This window comes from Cricetulus griseus, chromosome 10 (genome assembly GCF_003668045.3).
Source record: "Cricetulus griseus strain 17A/GY chromosome 10, alternate assembly CriGri-PICRH-1.0, whole genome shotgun sequence".
NCBI lineage: Eukaryota > Metazoa > Chordata > Mammalia > Rodentia > Cricetidae > Cricetulus > Cricetulus griseus.
Window position 1 is genome coordinate 19,695,675 of NC_048603.1, and position 14,759 is coordinate 19,710,433.

At 43.2% G+C, this 14,759-nt stretch overlaps 1 protein-coding gene and 1 long non-coding RNA gene across 5 annotated transcripts in view; one reads left to right on the forward strand and one right to left on the reverse strand.

Moving 5' to 3' along the window:
* Positions 1 to 11,992, forward strand: part of LOC118238100 — a 40,763-nt gene extending 28,771 nt beyond the window's left edge. The window contains exons 2-4 of the long non-coding RNA XR_004771322.1: positions 8,037 to 8,270; positions 11,388 to 11,694; positions 11,807 to 11,992. This is a non-coding gene — a long non-coding RNA (uncharacterized LOC118238100). The remainder of the gene's footprint in view (positions 1 to 8,036; positions 8,271 to 11,387; positions 11,695 to 11,806) is intronic.
* Positions 5,146 to 14,759, reverse strand: part of LOC113831991 (KH domain-containing, RNA-binding, signal transduction-associated protein 3) — a 579,685-nt gene continuing 570,071 nt past the window's right edge. For all 4 annotated transcript variants that reach the window (XM_035449678.1, XM_035449677.1, XM_035449676.1 and 1 more), the window contains 2 exons: positions 7,419 to 7,477; positions 5,146 to 5,769 (listed from right to left, as the gene is read on the reverse strand). In XM_035449678.1, coding sequence (XP_035305569.1) covers positions 5,678 to 5,769; positions 7,419 to 7,477 — 151 coding nt within the window. In that variant the 3' untranslated portion in view covers positions 5,146 to 5,677. The remainder of the gene's footprint in view (positions 5,770 to 7,418; positions 7,478 to 14,759) is intronic.

A 14,759-nucleotide genomic window follows, 5' to 3' on the forward strand; every position in this document is an offset into this window, starting at 1 on the left:
TCCCTCCCACCAAATCACAACCTGTTTATAAAGTTGTAAGAGAAGACCAAAGAGATCCTGATCCATTTTTTTTCCCTAAACTATATGACATGAAGCCATCTCATTCCCTTTCCTTTGATTGATTAAACAATCACAACCTACGCTGCATAAAGATCTGCACCATGGATGTTTGTATTTTGATGGTGGAGAGCAGGGCAAATACCTAGTCACAGACACAATACCAAGTGTCAGAATTCATGAATGTTCCAAGGGTCTTTGAGTGGGGACAGGGACGAAGGATTCCTGTGTATGGTATGCTTCAAGTCTCACTGAAATTGGCAGACAAGTACTAGATTATGAGCTGGGCCACTGGGGAAGGGAATATGGTAACTGGCAGGGAGCGTCAGAAGGGGTGAGGGGTCTGCAGCACATCAAGGCTTTGGTGCAGAGTAACCCCTCCTGCAAGTGGGGGCGGGAGAGCAGCGAGACCATGCAGGGCTCCACTTGTAGCTGAGAACTCACAGGAGGAGCTGAAGGTAATTCAGCCTGGGTGGTGATCCCTGAAGGAGGTGGGGGCTGGAGGTGCGCTCCTGGGGATCAGTGTCATCTGCAAGTGATTCTAATTTCCCATTAGATAAAGAGGGTGGAATGAAGATGGGAACCTGATTTACAGCGTTCCCAGACAGGGGTGCAGAGGCAGGATAAAAGTGCCACTTTAAAGTTAATGACCAGCTCTCTTCTTCCTGTCCCTACAGAACACTTGAGTGGGAAACACAAGCCTTCTTTTATGCACAACAGATATTGGAAAACAGTGGCATAGAGGCAGTTGGATTTCTGACTACATTTCTAGTCATCAGTTTTATACGGGACCTTTCTCTTCACCATGATGAGTATCTGTGTAATTTTGAGCTAAACTGAGAGAACGAGAACTAGACGATCTGCACTGCAATTATTTTCCATGACATTCCCCCACACTTCCACGCCAGGGGGATCTCAGCTAGCATGGTTCTCTATATGTTGGCTGACTGAACCCGTCGCTGTCTGGGGCTGTGTGATGAGTCAGAGACAAGGGTGGAGATTTCAGGACTGCGGGGGGGGGGGGGGGGGGGGGGTTTGCACTGAGTTCTGGATGGAGTTGAGTGCAGTGGAAGTGTGGTTTCAGTAGGGAGAGAAGGCAAGTTGAAAGAAGATCGTCCTGTGTATGGATCACATCCCTCGCTTACCCAGCCAAGATCATCTCCTTATCTGATCATCCTATATGGCTGAAGTTTCCTTCCAGTGTCACATTTTCTTATGTAAACGCACACAGCGACAGGTGAGAGCAAAGACCTTTGATCTTGCTTTGGGCAGGCTTCTACCTGCACAGCCCTATGAAGGCAGTTCTCTGCCATTTTCATTTCATGGGTGGGGACCCTACAGTTGAGAGGAACTGAGTCATTTCACACAAGGTTACCACACTGGGTGATGAGTGCGCCCACAACCTGTGCTGCCAGGGTATCTTCTTTCCTCTGGTCCTGAGCCCCTGTTGGTAAGTTCTTCTTTCTCTAAAGAAGAGATGCCTGGGCTTTGCATCTGTCTTCTGGCATGTACAAAGCATCTTACATGTACCGGAGGCCAGGCTGGTTGGCACTTTGCTTACTATTTTCCACAGCAGCATGTGCTACCCACAAGGGCAGGAACTGTCTTCATCTCTGCATCCTTTCTGCCTGTAGCCAAAGAGATGCTCTGAAGGTATTTACCCTAAGTGAATACTAAAAATGATTTGACTTGAAATACATAGAACACATCATGTTTAGGACCTAAAGAAAAATCAGTATATCTTCTTATGCAGGAATGTGGGGCAGGGGTAACCATAACGTCTGGATGATGCCTAGTGGGACATAAGGTAGTATACAGCTCCTCACTGTAAGAAGCCTTTACCTGTGTAACATGGAGATTGAAAAAAGTAGTGTTTGAAACTCAAAGGGTCTGGAGCAAAATATTCAAATCTTGCTCCCACCAGTTACAAGGACTTGTAGCTAACATAATGACCTCGTGGTCTGAAGCTTCAGTTGCTTCCTTTATAAAACATAGACGCCAGTGGAACAGTTTACATGAAGCAATGTGCACATGCCTGGCTACTGACACAGCTTGCAACCACTATGTGATGACGTCCAGACTGAAATGAAGTAACAGTCACAAAACCAGCTCTTCAGAGGGCGAAGGATGACAGTCTAAGTAACAGCAGAGGGGGCCTGGGCTGCGTTCAGACTATGACAGACAGCAGAGGGGACATGGCTGAGTCCCATGTGCAAAAGAGCAGGGAGTACTGACTCACCAAACGACTGGACTTCATATCACTTTAACGTACAGCCCGGTATCGTTTTAGTCACTGCATTCCCGCCACCTAATTTACATTTATTGTAGAGCTCTGCCAGTGTTTCCCCACGAGAAAAAAAGACGGGCTCCAATAGGGTAGGAGCAGGAGCCATGAGAGCATCAGAGCATGGGGCACTACAGACTTCTTGAGGCACCAGGAGGAAATCGGGTTTGGGGGAGTAGTGGCCAGGCAATGGAATGTCCTGCAGTTGTAACGGTTAGCCCTGTCAGCCAGACTGCACTGACAACTGCCTAGGAGGAGAGTAAAGCCTGCCCCTAGGTGAGTCTTCAGAGGCTACTCGTTCAGGATGGGTCTGATGAATCGATAGTTTATCCACTGTGAGATGTGAGCTGTGAACAGACTATTGGGAACAGGCTGGCGGGGAAGGGCCTGGGATTCCTGGAGCCTGTACAATGAACCTCAACCTGGCCAACATCTTGATTGGAGCCTGGTGTCACACACAGAATTCTATGATAAACTATTTACTGTGTAAAATACGGGGGAGGGGGAAAGCCTAGGCTTATTATTATATGTCAATTCCTAAACAAGATAACAAATACTTTACAAAGAAATCAACATAAAAGCTCTAACACAGTTGGGCGGTGGTGGCGCACGCCTTTAATCCCAGCACTCGGGAGGTAGAGGCAGGCGGATCTCTGTGAGTTCAAGGCCAGCCTGGTCTCCAGAGCTACACAGAGAAATCCAGCCATGAAAAATCCAAAAATAAAATAAAAAGCTCTAACACTATGATATTTTACATTCTCCCCAAAAGCAGGAAAAGAAGCAAAAACCAAGCAAATACCACACTCAATAAACTTCACAATTTTTCTCTATTAGAAGAAATTCATTTTCTTTTCCTGGACAATTTAAGTGTTTCAGTCATTTCTGACTATTAAGGAAAAAAGTTTGTATGTTTCTCCTTTACATTACATACATGGATTCAATCCTGACTACTGACCTTCATGTGACTGTACCACTGTCAAGATAAATAATGCCTACAGTTGCACATACTGAAAGTTACAGAACTATGAATACGACAGCATCCCTTAATCTCCCTGGGACTAGCAGGAAGGGACACTTGCCCACATGTGTACAGCTGAGTGGTAGAACTCAAATACAAACACTTGAGAAGTCCAGCCAGGGCTACAGAGGGACAGCAAATTTCAAAATCAAATAAACCACCAAAACCCGCAATAACGTCCCCAAATATCGCACCCCAAAAGAGAAGTCTCAGAAAGATCATGTGGCCCAGGACCTGGGTGGTGGTGGTTGTCTACAAAATGACATCAAATTAACAATACCTTCCCTCTTTTACATATCTTTGCTTTAAAGATCTCCAGATTAAAAAAAGAAAGAAGCAACTCTATGAAATACCTGACTTAATATTTATTTTATAAAAGTCCTAATTTTCAAACTTCAGAAGCACAAAACATTGTTCAAAAGACAGATTACTATTTTGAAAAACTGCTTGTACATTTCTGTAGGTTTTTGCATTACATGTAGGTTTAAAAATAAAGGGTTCACATCAAACCAGCAGTTTGGCAGACCGTTGTCTTTAACTTAAGAATTCAGAAACCCTCTGCGGGTTATTGAGTAGACTGTTCTGCTCTCATTGAAGATTATGACTTAAGGTGCCAACAGCCGGAGCCTCCAGTCTCTAGCCTCTGGCCCATTCTTGCTGCAGAAGCTTCCTGGTTCTCAGGGGTCCTTTGGCATCTTAGCCGGGCAGTCACATTGGAAGCAGTGGGAGGGGAACCTTGCTCCACCCCACTGCATTAGCAAGAACAGTCTAACACAGCCTTAGTCACTGGAGTCAAGGGACAAAAGGTGCATACCTTTGTTTTCTCCAAGTCACACCAAGTTCCTTTGACAGTCCAAGGTGGTCGACTCATCCTAACAAAAGAAGGAATCTATTTACTCAAAATAAATGCAAGGAAACCCCCCAAAATAAAGACAAATATTTTACATAATCTACAATTAAAACTTAAGCCAAATGATTAATGAATAACTTTATTAAACCCTTGTCAGTTTTAAGAACGCCTTCAATTACTAACCAAAAGATGTATTACACACAACTAGTTATGAGGTTTTACAGTTGTTTAATAGGGAAAAATTGGCCCCAATTAAACTGGCTAAACTAAGGCTTTTTAGATTACTAAAACAAATTAAACTTTTTAAAATGAGAATTTAGGTGATCTTAAAACCTTTCTAAAATGGATAATGAAACTGGCTAAGTTGTAATCTCCCTGGTTTTATTAGTTATATTAAGATAAATTAAGTGAGATTAAAATCTTATTTGATTTATTTACCTTTGAAAATGAAGACCGTTTAAGGGTTACACATCCTCAGCCTTGGCGAGTGCGACCTCAATTAGTCAAGTCAGAGTGCCTTTAAAAGCTCTGTGCTTATACTTCCAGCATGGAGCGAGGTGTTCATTAAGGTACCAAAAGTCTCATAAAAAATCCAAAGTTGCACTAGTGAAAAAACGCTCGACAAGATGAAAACTGATCACATCCTTTCCAGAAACTCCAGTAGTTATTTTAAAACCAGTTTTAAAACCAGATTTGGGTTGCGTGGGTTTAATGTGCCACTTGAGCAGATCGATACCATGTGGACTCTTTAGACCGCATTTGAACCTATGGTGAGTATATCATGGCACATTTAATTTTATACCACTTTTAAAATAAGATAAGCTGTACAATATTTAGTGTGACCCTTTTATGACAAGCACTGTTAGAGGAACCCTTTCCCTGTTTACAGCTATTTATGAAGGCCTTTTTAAATAGAAAAACATGAAATTGTTAGCTCACACACACGAAATTTCTTTCAAAAGTTTATTTAGTATCAAGCAAGAGGATACTTTGCTTAACACTACAGAACATTTCAAGACTCGAGTTACAAAAGAATACCACATTGTTTGCACTTGTAATTGGCTCCCTTTTTACGCAAGTTGGCAAGAAAAAAAAAAAAACTAGCATATGGCTGAAAGATAAAATAACTAAATTCTATGGAAACCTTCAAAGTAAAAGGTGAGGCTTATGTTAAAAGAATGGATTAACATATTTAGTAAACCTATCTTTATGTTTAACACTAGTTAATCAAAGTTATTTTTTTTCTTTTCATGACCTAGTTTTCATATACAGACTGCAAATAACAAAATTTTACATGTCCTTCGTCTCCCTGCCAAATAGATGCTTCAACAAAGTGGTTTTAAGTTCCATCCATTCAGATTTTAAGCATTTTGATTTATTTAAAAAGGGATTGTTCATAGAAAAAATTTACTTTGAACAGTATACAGGACGGTGGAGATTGGCTATTTCACAACATCAGACAGTACAATCAGTATCTGCCATATGGCTGGTCTCGGTAGACACCCTTCGCCGTCCTCGCTGAAGGAGCCTTATGTCTTGAGTTAGTCCATTCCTCTTGCCCTAAAATCAGGAAGATGAATCATAGTTAGGCCATTGTCATGGAGTCCCAGTAGCTTCATTTCATCCGTCAGAACCAGTGGTAAATGTCACACTGGAGCTACATGTCTCTGATGTACTAATAAAAGAAACACAAGGGGATTTACTTAGAAATGTTATGAACACAATACACAATGATCTTGTCACCATGGCATGATCGCTTTGAGAAGAGAGTGACCTTTGTGTTGGAAATAGCTACCAACTGCAAGAACTTCCTCATAGAGCAAATCCAACAGCCTTATCAAAACTCTTAACAGAATGGAAAGGACTATTCTAATTCTTCCAACAGCAAAGAAAAGCAAAAAGGACACAGGTAATTTGGGAAAAGAAAAAGGGAAAACCAAGATCAAAGTGGGAAGGTCAGAAGGAGAAAAAAAAAAAGCCACGGCCTCTTGACAGGTTTTCCACAGAAAGACCAAAGGAGGCACATGGGTGGGGCTTTCCTCAGTGACACCATGTCGTGGACAGCTGTCACTAACCACAGGCATTCTATCATTTTTACCTCCTGAAATTCAAGTGTCAGGACTTTCCTTTATCTCTAGGTCTCAGACAGCAAACAGTTAAGTCCCTGCTGCAACACAAAGCAATCAAAAAAGCCATGTGTCCTCAGAGACCAATTTAAAAAGCTGTGAGAGAAAAATGCTGAAAATGACCTCTTCTGATACAAACATGCAATCAATGTCACTCCCTTTGGCTAACTTGCACCATGTTAAGTAGGCAGCACTCACCAAGCCAATGCATCTCTCTTAAATGTTTATTATGAATAACAATAAAAAAAACCCCAAACCAACCAAACAACACAAACCCAGCAGACCCTGGCTGGTGAAGTGCACCAGAAAATGGGTTTGCATTAAGTTCAGGAAATGTCTCAGAGCTGACTTCCCAGTGTCCTGACTCACTGGCACAGGGTACCCGGCATTCCTGGAGCTTTGCTACCGATAGAAGCTTCTTGTTCTCTGACATCTCTGCCTTGAGGCAAAGGCACTTCTTAGCACTGTTTTGTCACTGCCCTCAATACTGGTAATGAGACTCCGGTCATGGATTCCCCAGCACCTTTATGGGCCCCTGCAGAACTAAGAGGAGTTACTTCCTACTGAGCCTGATAGACCCTTGTGTCTCCTCCAAGGTCCACTTTTGTAACCTTTATGAAATGACTCTTCGCATAATTGTTCCGAGGTCTTGAGGTTGGGGATGAGGTAGAATATAAGGATGGGGGAGGGGGAAGCATGAGAGCTGCAGTCTCAATGGCTTCATTTCTTCACTGTCAAGGAACAAAGGTACCTCAAAAAGACCCACGCCAGCAAGTGTCTACAGTTAGGCAACCTACTGTGTGGAGGGACAAGGTCAGCACTGACCATCAGCCCAAACAAAACACCTAGTGTGGGATCTGAACTCAACAGTCTTTAGCTATCCTTAAATACTGCATTTAACTATTAGAGGAGCCTCTGACAATAGCAAGGCGTACACAGAGGAACTGAGAGGAGGAAGCCCACACAGAAAATGAATTCATTGTTAAGCAGGTATGGGTCTCCCTTCCAATAAGGACTTGGAAGGTTTGTCCATGGCCGCTCGCCCGCCCTCTCTCTGTGTGACGGTTATGGCCACTCACTCACCATAGGAATCGTAAGCCTCCTCACCGAGTCCATGCCCGTAATCATAGTAATCAGCTCCGCTGCACGAACAAAAGAAAACACTGTTAGCACAAGATGCTTCTGCTGTGGGCTAAGTCACACCCAACAAAGTACTCAAAACTAGATAAACTAAAAATAGAAAGGGCTAAAGTGGAATTAATTCCTCCTGAAATGACAGAATGCTGAAGGCACACAGACTTTTTGACTATTCAAAGGCCCTAAACCAGGTGTCGTGGGGGATGAGCGGGAAGCAGTGGACACCATTTCTTTCCACAGAACTGCGTACCATGACTGCTGTGGGCACTCTATCCATTCATCGAACAGCAGGCCTAGCCAGGAGTGCTTCTGCTCTCTATCATGATAAGAGCAGCAAAAAAACTCACTCCCGGGTGCCTGGACGGTGTGCAATGGGAGAGGCACATGATTCACCCGAGGGAGTTACAAGGTCTTTTCAATGGATAGGGAAGTCTAGGTTTTAATCTACAATTCCCCAGACAGTAAGGAAAGCCTGCAGTTGCCACCACTGGGCAGATACTATAAAAATGGGCTTCATCTTCATACCGTATTTGAATTGTGTGAGTTTCTGTTTTGTTTTTACAGACAGAAGTTCGGTTGCCAAGCCACAAGAGATCTGAGTATCTGAAGAAGAGGGTGCATTAACCCCTTTCGGCTTTCCTCTTTCCCACCAACTTTTTAAGAAGCAAGCATCCTTATTTCAAATTCCAACAACCAGACATGAAGCTTCCCAGCACAACGGAACCCAGCTTGCATTCTACACCTCTACAACATGGTGTCTTCTGCTGTCTGCTGAGATCCACACGCTCTGGGACCAAGGTAGGGGAGCTGTCATACCATGTTATAGGGGAGATGGATAGAGGACCAGTCTAAAATCTCAATGGTAACAGCACACACAGCTCACTCTACTTGATGCACAGACCCCAGTTGCAGGCTATACCCTACCTCCTTCATTTTTCATCCTGGTCTGTATCAGAGGCTTCCACAGCAGGCACGGAGTGGGGGGCAGTGTGTGGAGAAGGGTGTACACACAGACACACACACCCTGTGTCCCAGGTAGAGAGTGCAATGCTGCACAATGTTCTGAGGGGCCAGGAAGATGGAGTGGAAGGAACAGGCAGAAGGCATAAACACAGCATAAACAAAGGAAAAAGGATGAGAAACCCAAGTGTTTTCAAGTGACTTTAAATAGAATTACCAAGTGCTAATAATAGCTTCCATGGGACAGAACGTCCTTCAGGATAGGCCTCTAAAGTTCACCATACAGGATAGATACCCTGTAAACCTAGGCTATCCGCATTCTCCTTCCCGTTAGCTGAACACAGTTGAACACACTTGTTCCAATGTGAGCATGCTGTGCTGGAGGCACAGGCAGAGCTTTAAAAATGCTCATCAGCATTCCCACAGAACTGAGAAGAAGGGGAGACAAGAGTGGACCTGCACCAACCTGGCCCGATGCCTTACTGGCAGCTTCCCTTGGGCACAATCCCATCTGATCTAAAAATCTGTTTTTACTGTTTTATGTCAATGAGGCGCACAGAACCTGAGGGCACTGTACCCACTAGTGGCAGCACAGCCACACCTGAGCCTCTGCTACCATGCACAGGACAAAGGCCGTGATTCTCTGAGATGATCACACCTCCCCGGAGCCCACCTGACCCCTCCTCACACTCAGCACAGAAGGCAGGGTCCACACGGACTGTGGTGCTTTGAAAGTAAATGGTCCCTAAAGAAAGTCAGAAGTAACGTCATAATGGCTCTTTAGTCAAATGGAACTTGATGGTTCTTGAGAATTTTACCTGTTGCACAGATAAAGTGAGGGTGCCCTTCAGAAAACGGAAAGTGCTTCCTTTCCAGAGACAGCTCCCAATCAAGGTTACCTCAGAGCTAAGACTACAGGCAGAGTGTAAAAACTATCTCATTGATTAAATGACGACACTGGGAATGAACATCCACTCAGGCTGGAAATTTATCTGTGAATGTTTTCCAATGAACAGAAAGATAAAAGGCAGCATAATTTGGCCCAGCATTGGTTTGGTAGTAAGATAATCTAAGTTCGACAAGTGAAAACTTTAAATTGACACTTGTTATAATTTCACCCAGTTTCTGACTATTTATTGCAAGACTGTCATCAAGCTGTGTAGCTGGAGCAGCTGTGCCCGGTCTCCTACCTGTCAGCTTCACCCGAATTGCTTTCACAGCATTTCATTTCGTGTACCTCAAATGTCTATCAACCAAAGATGTGTCCTATTTCCCAAGGATAAACTGAAAGCCATGGCACGGCAGAGGGGGAACAAACACTAAGCAAACTCCATTTAGGGGCACAATTTAAACTATTAGTAGAAATCCCCCCCCAATCCAAAACATGAAGCTGAACAGTTTATACATCAGGTTAGGGACTCCCAAGCTGCTCCTGATCACCTCCACAGACTTGATCCCAGTCCCCAAAGACATGATCACAGAAAACCCCAATGCTTAGCCTACTTCCTGCCTGGAGAAGCTGTCCGTAAGCTGGCGGTGTAGCTCACAAAAGCTCCATTCCATTATGCCCCCTTCCTTTCTTCAGTTTGCTAGGATGAGCTCACTCATCCTTAAAAGCCATTAAAACACTGGTTCTCAACCTTCCTAATTCCTTGACCCATAACGTGAAGAATGCAGTTCTTCACGTTATGGTGATTTGCAATCATACAATTATTTCATTGCTACACCATAACTGTAGTTTTGCTACTGCTATCTATGAACCGTACTGAAAACATCTGATATAGGACCCCAAGGGGTCTTGACCCACAAGCTGAGAACCACTGCTCTAAGAGTCATCTCCCTAAGCTGGGAGCAAGAGCAAGCAGAGTCCCTTCAGGGTCCCTCTGTCCCCCACATACATGCACAGCTATGACACTGCACTTGTGTGCAAACACTGTGCAGTGAGTCTCCCAAGCAGGTCCCCAACCCCGAGGTCTGTCGTTTCAGGTTGTGTATAGGTAATCCTTCGAACTGGTAGGTCTTAATCCTCTGAACTCTTCCTGTGCCTCAGTTACCTCACTGGAATATACAAAATATTTGTGTTTCTTAAGCCCTTTCACTGTGGTTTTCTCTTAGTTTCTGGTAGGGCAAGGTAAAGTCTTTCAAGCCCATGTCACCATGCTCCTGTCCCCTCAAACATTTAGCTCTGTGGAGGGCAAGGTGCTTTTTGGCTCTTTTCTACCTTGACCATTAGCTTGATAATCTCTCCTCTACTCTTCGACCTGTCAGGTTAGAGTGTTTGAGTTCAGATGGCAGCCCTCTTTCCTCATTTATTTACACAAATCCCTTGGTGATTTTATATAGTCTCTTTAAATAAAATCTAAGCCACCAAAGCCTCTCAAATTTACATAATCTTTCAAGGTGTTTCTTCTGAGATTTATATTCATGTGCCAACTGCCTTTTAACATCTAAACTTCTAACAGACACTTGACACTCAAAAAGCTCCACATCAGCCTTCTGAACTCTTCCCTCCCAATCTATCTAGTGTGCTGAGAACAAAAGGTCTGGAGTCTTGTACCTGCATCAGGTCTGCTGGTACCATTCCAGCTAGGGCGCAGGAAGACTGTGCCATTCACCTCACCATGGCAACTCTGATCCTTCACCTCAATGAGCGACACAGAACAGCCACCTGAAAGGGACAACTTCTTCCCAATTTCTTCTCAGTTAGTGAGAAGGCAAGACCCACAAAAAAAGGGATGTGTGTCTGTTTTATTCAGTGATGTGGCTCAGCTTCCCTCAGAACAATATCCAGGCCACAGAAAGTACAACTCACTAGATTTTAGCTTAATATATGGAATGAGTGAGTGAATGAATGAATGACATTATAGTTGAAAAAACCATGTATCCCGACAATCTGAAGAGAGGCAATGTTATTAGTAGATAATGCTTGACAAGAGGCATTTCCTCCTCTTCCAGTTCTAAAGGAATGAGATGAAAGGGCTGAAAACCTATTGCTTTTTAAAAGTGGAAGGAGCTTGATCCTAAGCCAGAGCAGAATCATGCATTCAATGAACACAACAGGATCTTTCTGTGAGCAAGACACAGAAACAAGGTGCCACACCCATTCCTGCAAAGCTCATGCAGCTGGCAAGTGCCTGCTAGCAGCACTGGTGTATGGACACCCCATGCAGCCTTGTCTTGTGAGGTAGGAAGAAGAGAGAACAACAGTCAACACAGTTGTCTGACAGGAGATGAGCCACAATGGGGGACACAAGAGGAAGAGGTGAGTAACCTACTGTAAAGAAGGCATTGATGGATGACATACAATATATATTTAATTTATGATCATATGTATATCAAATATTATATATAAATTCATTTTTGTTCACCAATAGTGAAGACTAAGGCTGGAATATCAGTTGGGTGCATCCTTCACATCTGCAAAGTCATGGAGTCTGGAATTTATCCTTTGGACAGCAAAGTGACACCCAGCCCACTTAATGCTAAGTTTTTCAGCTCCGCTCTGCATCCCCGGCATCCGGCCTGCTACCCACCTACCCCTCTGGCAGCCCGTTATGCTCTTCAAAGTGAGTAGAAAACTATCTTTGTTTCTAGAAATCTTTCTTCCTTCTAAAAATTCTTGTTACTATCTTAGTTTCTTTTCATGTGTTGCTATAACGAACTATACTGACAAAGGCAAAGGCAATTTAAGTGAGAGAGAGTTTATGTGGCTTAGAGTTCAGGATGTATATATAGTCTATCATGGCAGCAAGGTCAGGACAGTCAGGAGACAAGAATGAGTGCAAGCTAGTACTCAGTGCACTTCAGAGTCTTGAATCCCGTCCTATACACTTAATATAACCAAGATAATCCCCACCAGCAAGCCCAGAGGTCCATCTTAAGACAATTCTAGATACTGTCAAGGGGCAACTAACTATACACTCCCCTTAACTGTGTGACCCGACTCTGGGAATCCTTCATCTCTCAGCCTCTGGACCTTTTATCCAGTGCTTTCTTTATCCTTACCATTGTCATCTCACTTCAGAGCTGGTTTGGCCATGTCTTCTTATCTATCCACATGGATATTAATTACAAAATCATCCATTTTATGAGAACTGTTCTTTTAAGGTGTGCCATTTTTAGTATGCTGAGTCTGATGTTTTGAAAAAGCTTTGCAAATTTTTGCAATGTAAGAACTCTTGCTTTTCAGATTCTCAGCTTGCTTGTCTGTCAATGCAACACACACACACCTCCATTACTTAAGATACTTTCTTTCAGGGGTACTGAAAAGGGTCAGGATGTTGTATGCAGTGGGATATTCAAGCTGTTTGTTTGGGGGTGTCATGGTTCTACAAGACCTATGGCCTTGTGCTGTCACAACAACCACTAGGCAGACACTGTTCCTTTGCATTGCTGGGTGCCAGAGACCAAACCAGGGCCCATGCTTCAGAAACAGGTCTTGAACCTACCAGAGAAGGCTCCCTCGATCATGGCTGCCTGTGTGAAGGGCCTTTCCTGTAGCCAGTCACACTCCATAGTGCCCTTTTCTTGAACATGGTTTTGCCACCCTCTGCCCCACCCTGTGGTTTCATCTGGGGACTCTTAAAACTTTCTGACAGTTCATGGGGCAGAATTTGGTGGGTGAAGCAGATGGAGATTTTGATTCATTTTTGTGTTTTTCTTTCTATTAAATTCCATTTAGTTTACAAATCATTTAAGTCTAAATTCTAAAAGTCTTCACATTTTAATTACCAGAATAATGAGATAGATAACATAAACCTTGTCATTCACAATGTTCCCCACAAGTTCATCATATCCCAGAATTCCAGATTCAGAGGTACCCTCAGACAGACATAAACATGGCAGCTGGAAGCAGTCCTTATCTCAAGTAAAGTCTGCAACTGTGCTTTGTCCTTGTGGTTCTAACAACTTTGGGCTGGGGCACTGCTGGATCCCCCTCTGCAGCCAGACAACTAAGTGCTACAGCTTTTGAATTTAATTTACAAGGCTGATTTCCCAATTATTTGACTTGTCTCTTTAAGGAAAATCTTTCTGTATATATTATCATAAAATTAATTTTTAAGCTAATACTTGGTAAATCCTTTTTATGTGACATAGGCAATTGATCTAGGCCAGCTTCCCTGTTCATTGTTTCTATTCCACCACAGAGCCATTAATCCTTATACTAACCATAAAGAATTTCTTTAGATAAAGCAGAATAAATGAAAAGTAATATTTCAAATGAAATTTGGGGAGTATTCTTATTTTCCCATTATCATAGACAACTGAAGATCTGAAATTCCTTCAGGGTAAATAGATAAAAAAATTTCAATCTACTTTCAATCAGAGCCTTCCTTACCTAACAGTTCTTTCATAATCTTTAATGATATTTCCTCAGGAGGACATTGAATAAAAAGCCACAAAATCAGGTTGTAGCAATTGATGAAAGTAGCTATAAGTGAAGTCAAGCCAGCCTCTTCCCCCAGCTATGCTGCCTCTTGGCCTTTCCTGGATTCCCACTCACCTGTGCTCCCACAGGGCTAATGGCACTTCCTGTAGGAAGTGTAGGGCGCTGATCTTACTGCTGACTGTCTTCAGGGGAGACAGGGACATAGGATTCATGCTTGCATCCAGAGTGCTCACTGTGACAAGCAGGAAAGCAGACATTTCTGCCCGCCAACAGTTTAGTGTGGGAAGGTCATCCGTTTCCTGAGAAGCATGGACACATCTAACACAATTTAGACAACATGCTCCACCTGGTGATGCTCAATCCAGGGATGACCCATCTTTCTCCTACAGCATACTGTCACATATTTGAAATGGCCCAGAGCCATGGCTTTCAATGTATGGCCTGAGGACACCCAGTATACATGAAGGAAAAATGTTGTCACAGTAATAAAAAATGTGAGGTGTTACTTGTCTTTTTCACTGTGCTGGTATTTGCACCAAATCATGTGGGTAAAGGTGTAGGTGCTTTAGCCAGAATTAAGACAGTGGCAACAAACCATACTTTCCCTACCACCAAAACTACTACAACTCACGGACACCAGTATTAGCATTTCCAGCAGTGAAGTCCTGTCTAATTAGGGTATGCACATTATTTTCACAGTCGCAATGCTCCTGCACACATAATAGACAAGAGTGCAGCATCAGCATTGCACACATGCATGGGGCAAGGGAGGAGGTCCTTGTGGATCGCTTCACTGCAAGCTCTCTTTATTTCAGCAGTCAGAAACTGAATCCACAGCATCTCCAAGGTATGCCAGCAATTGAACTAATTTTTCAATTTAAAAAGCCACCACACATTTATAGTCTAATCAGGAAGTCCCCCTGTCTCTAAGAGAAAGC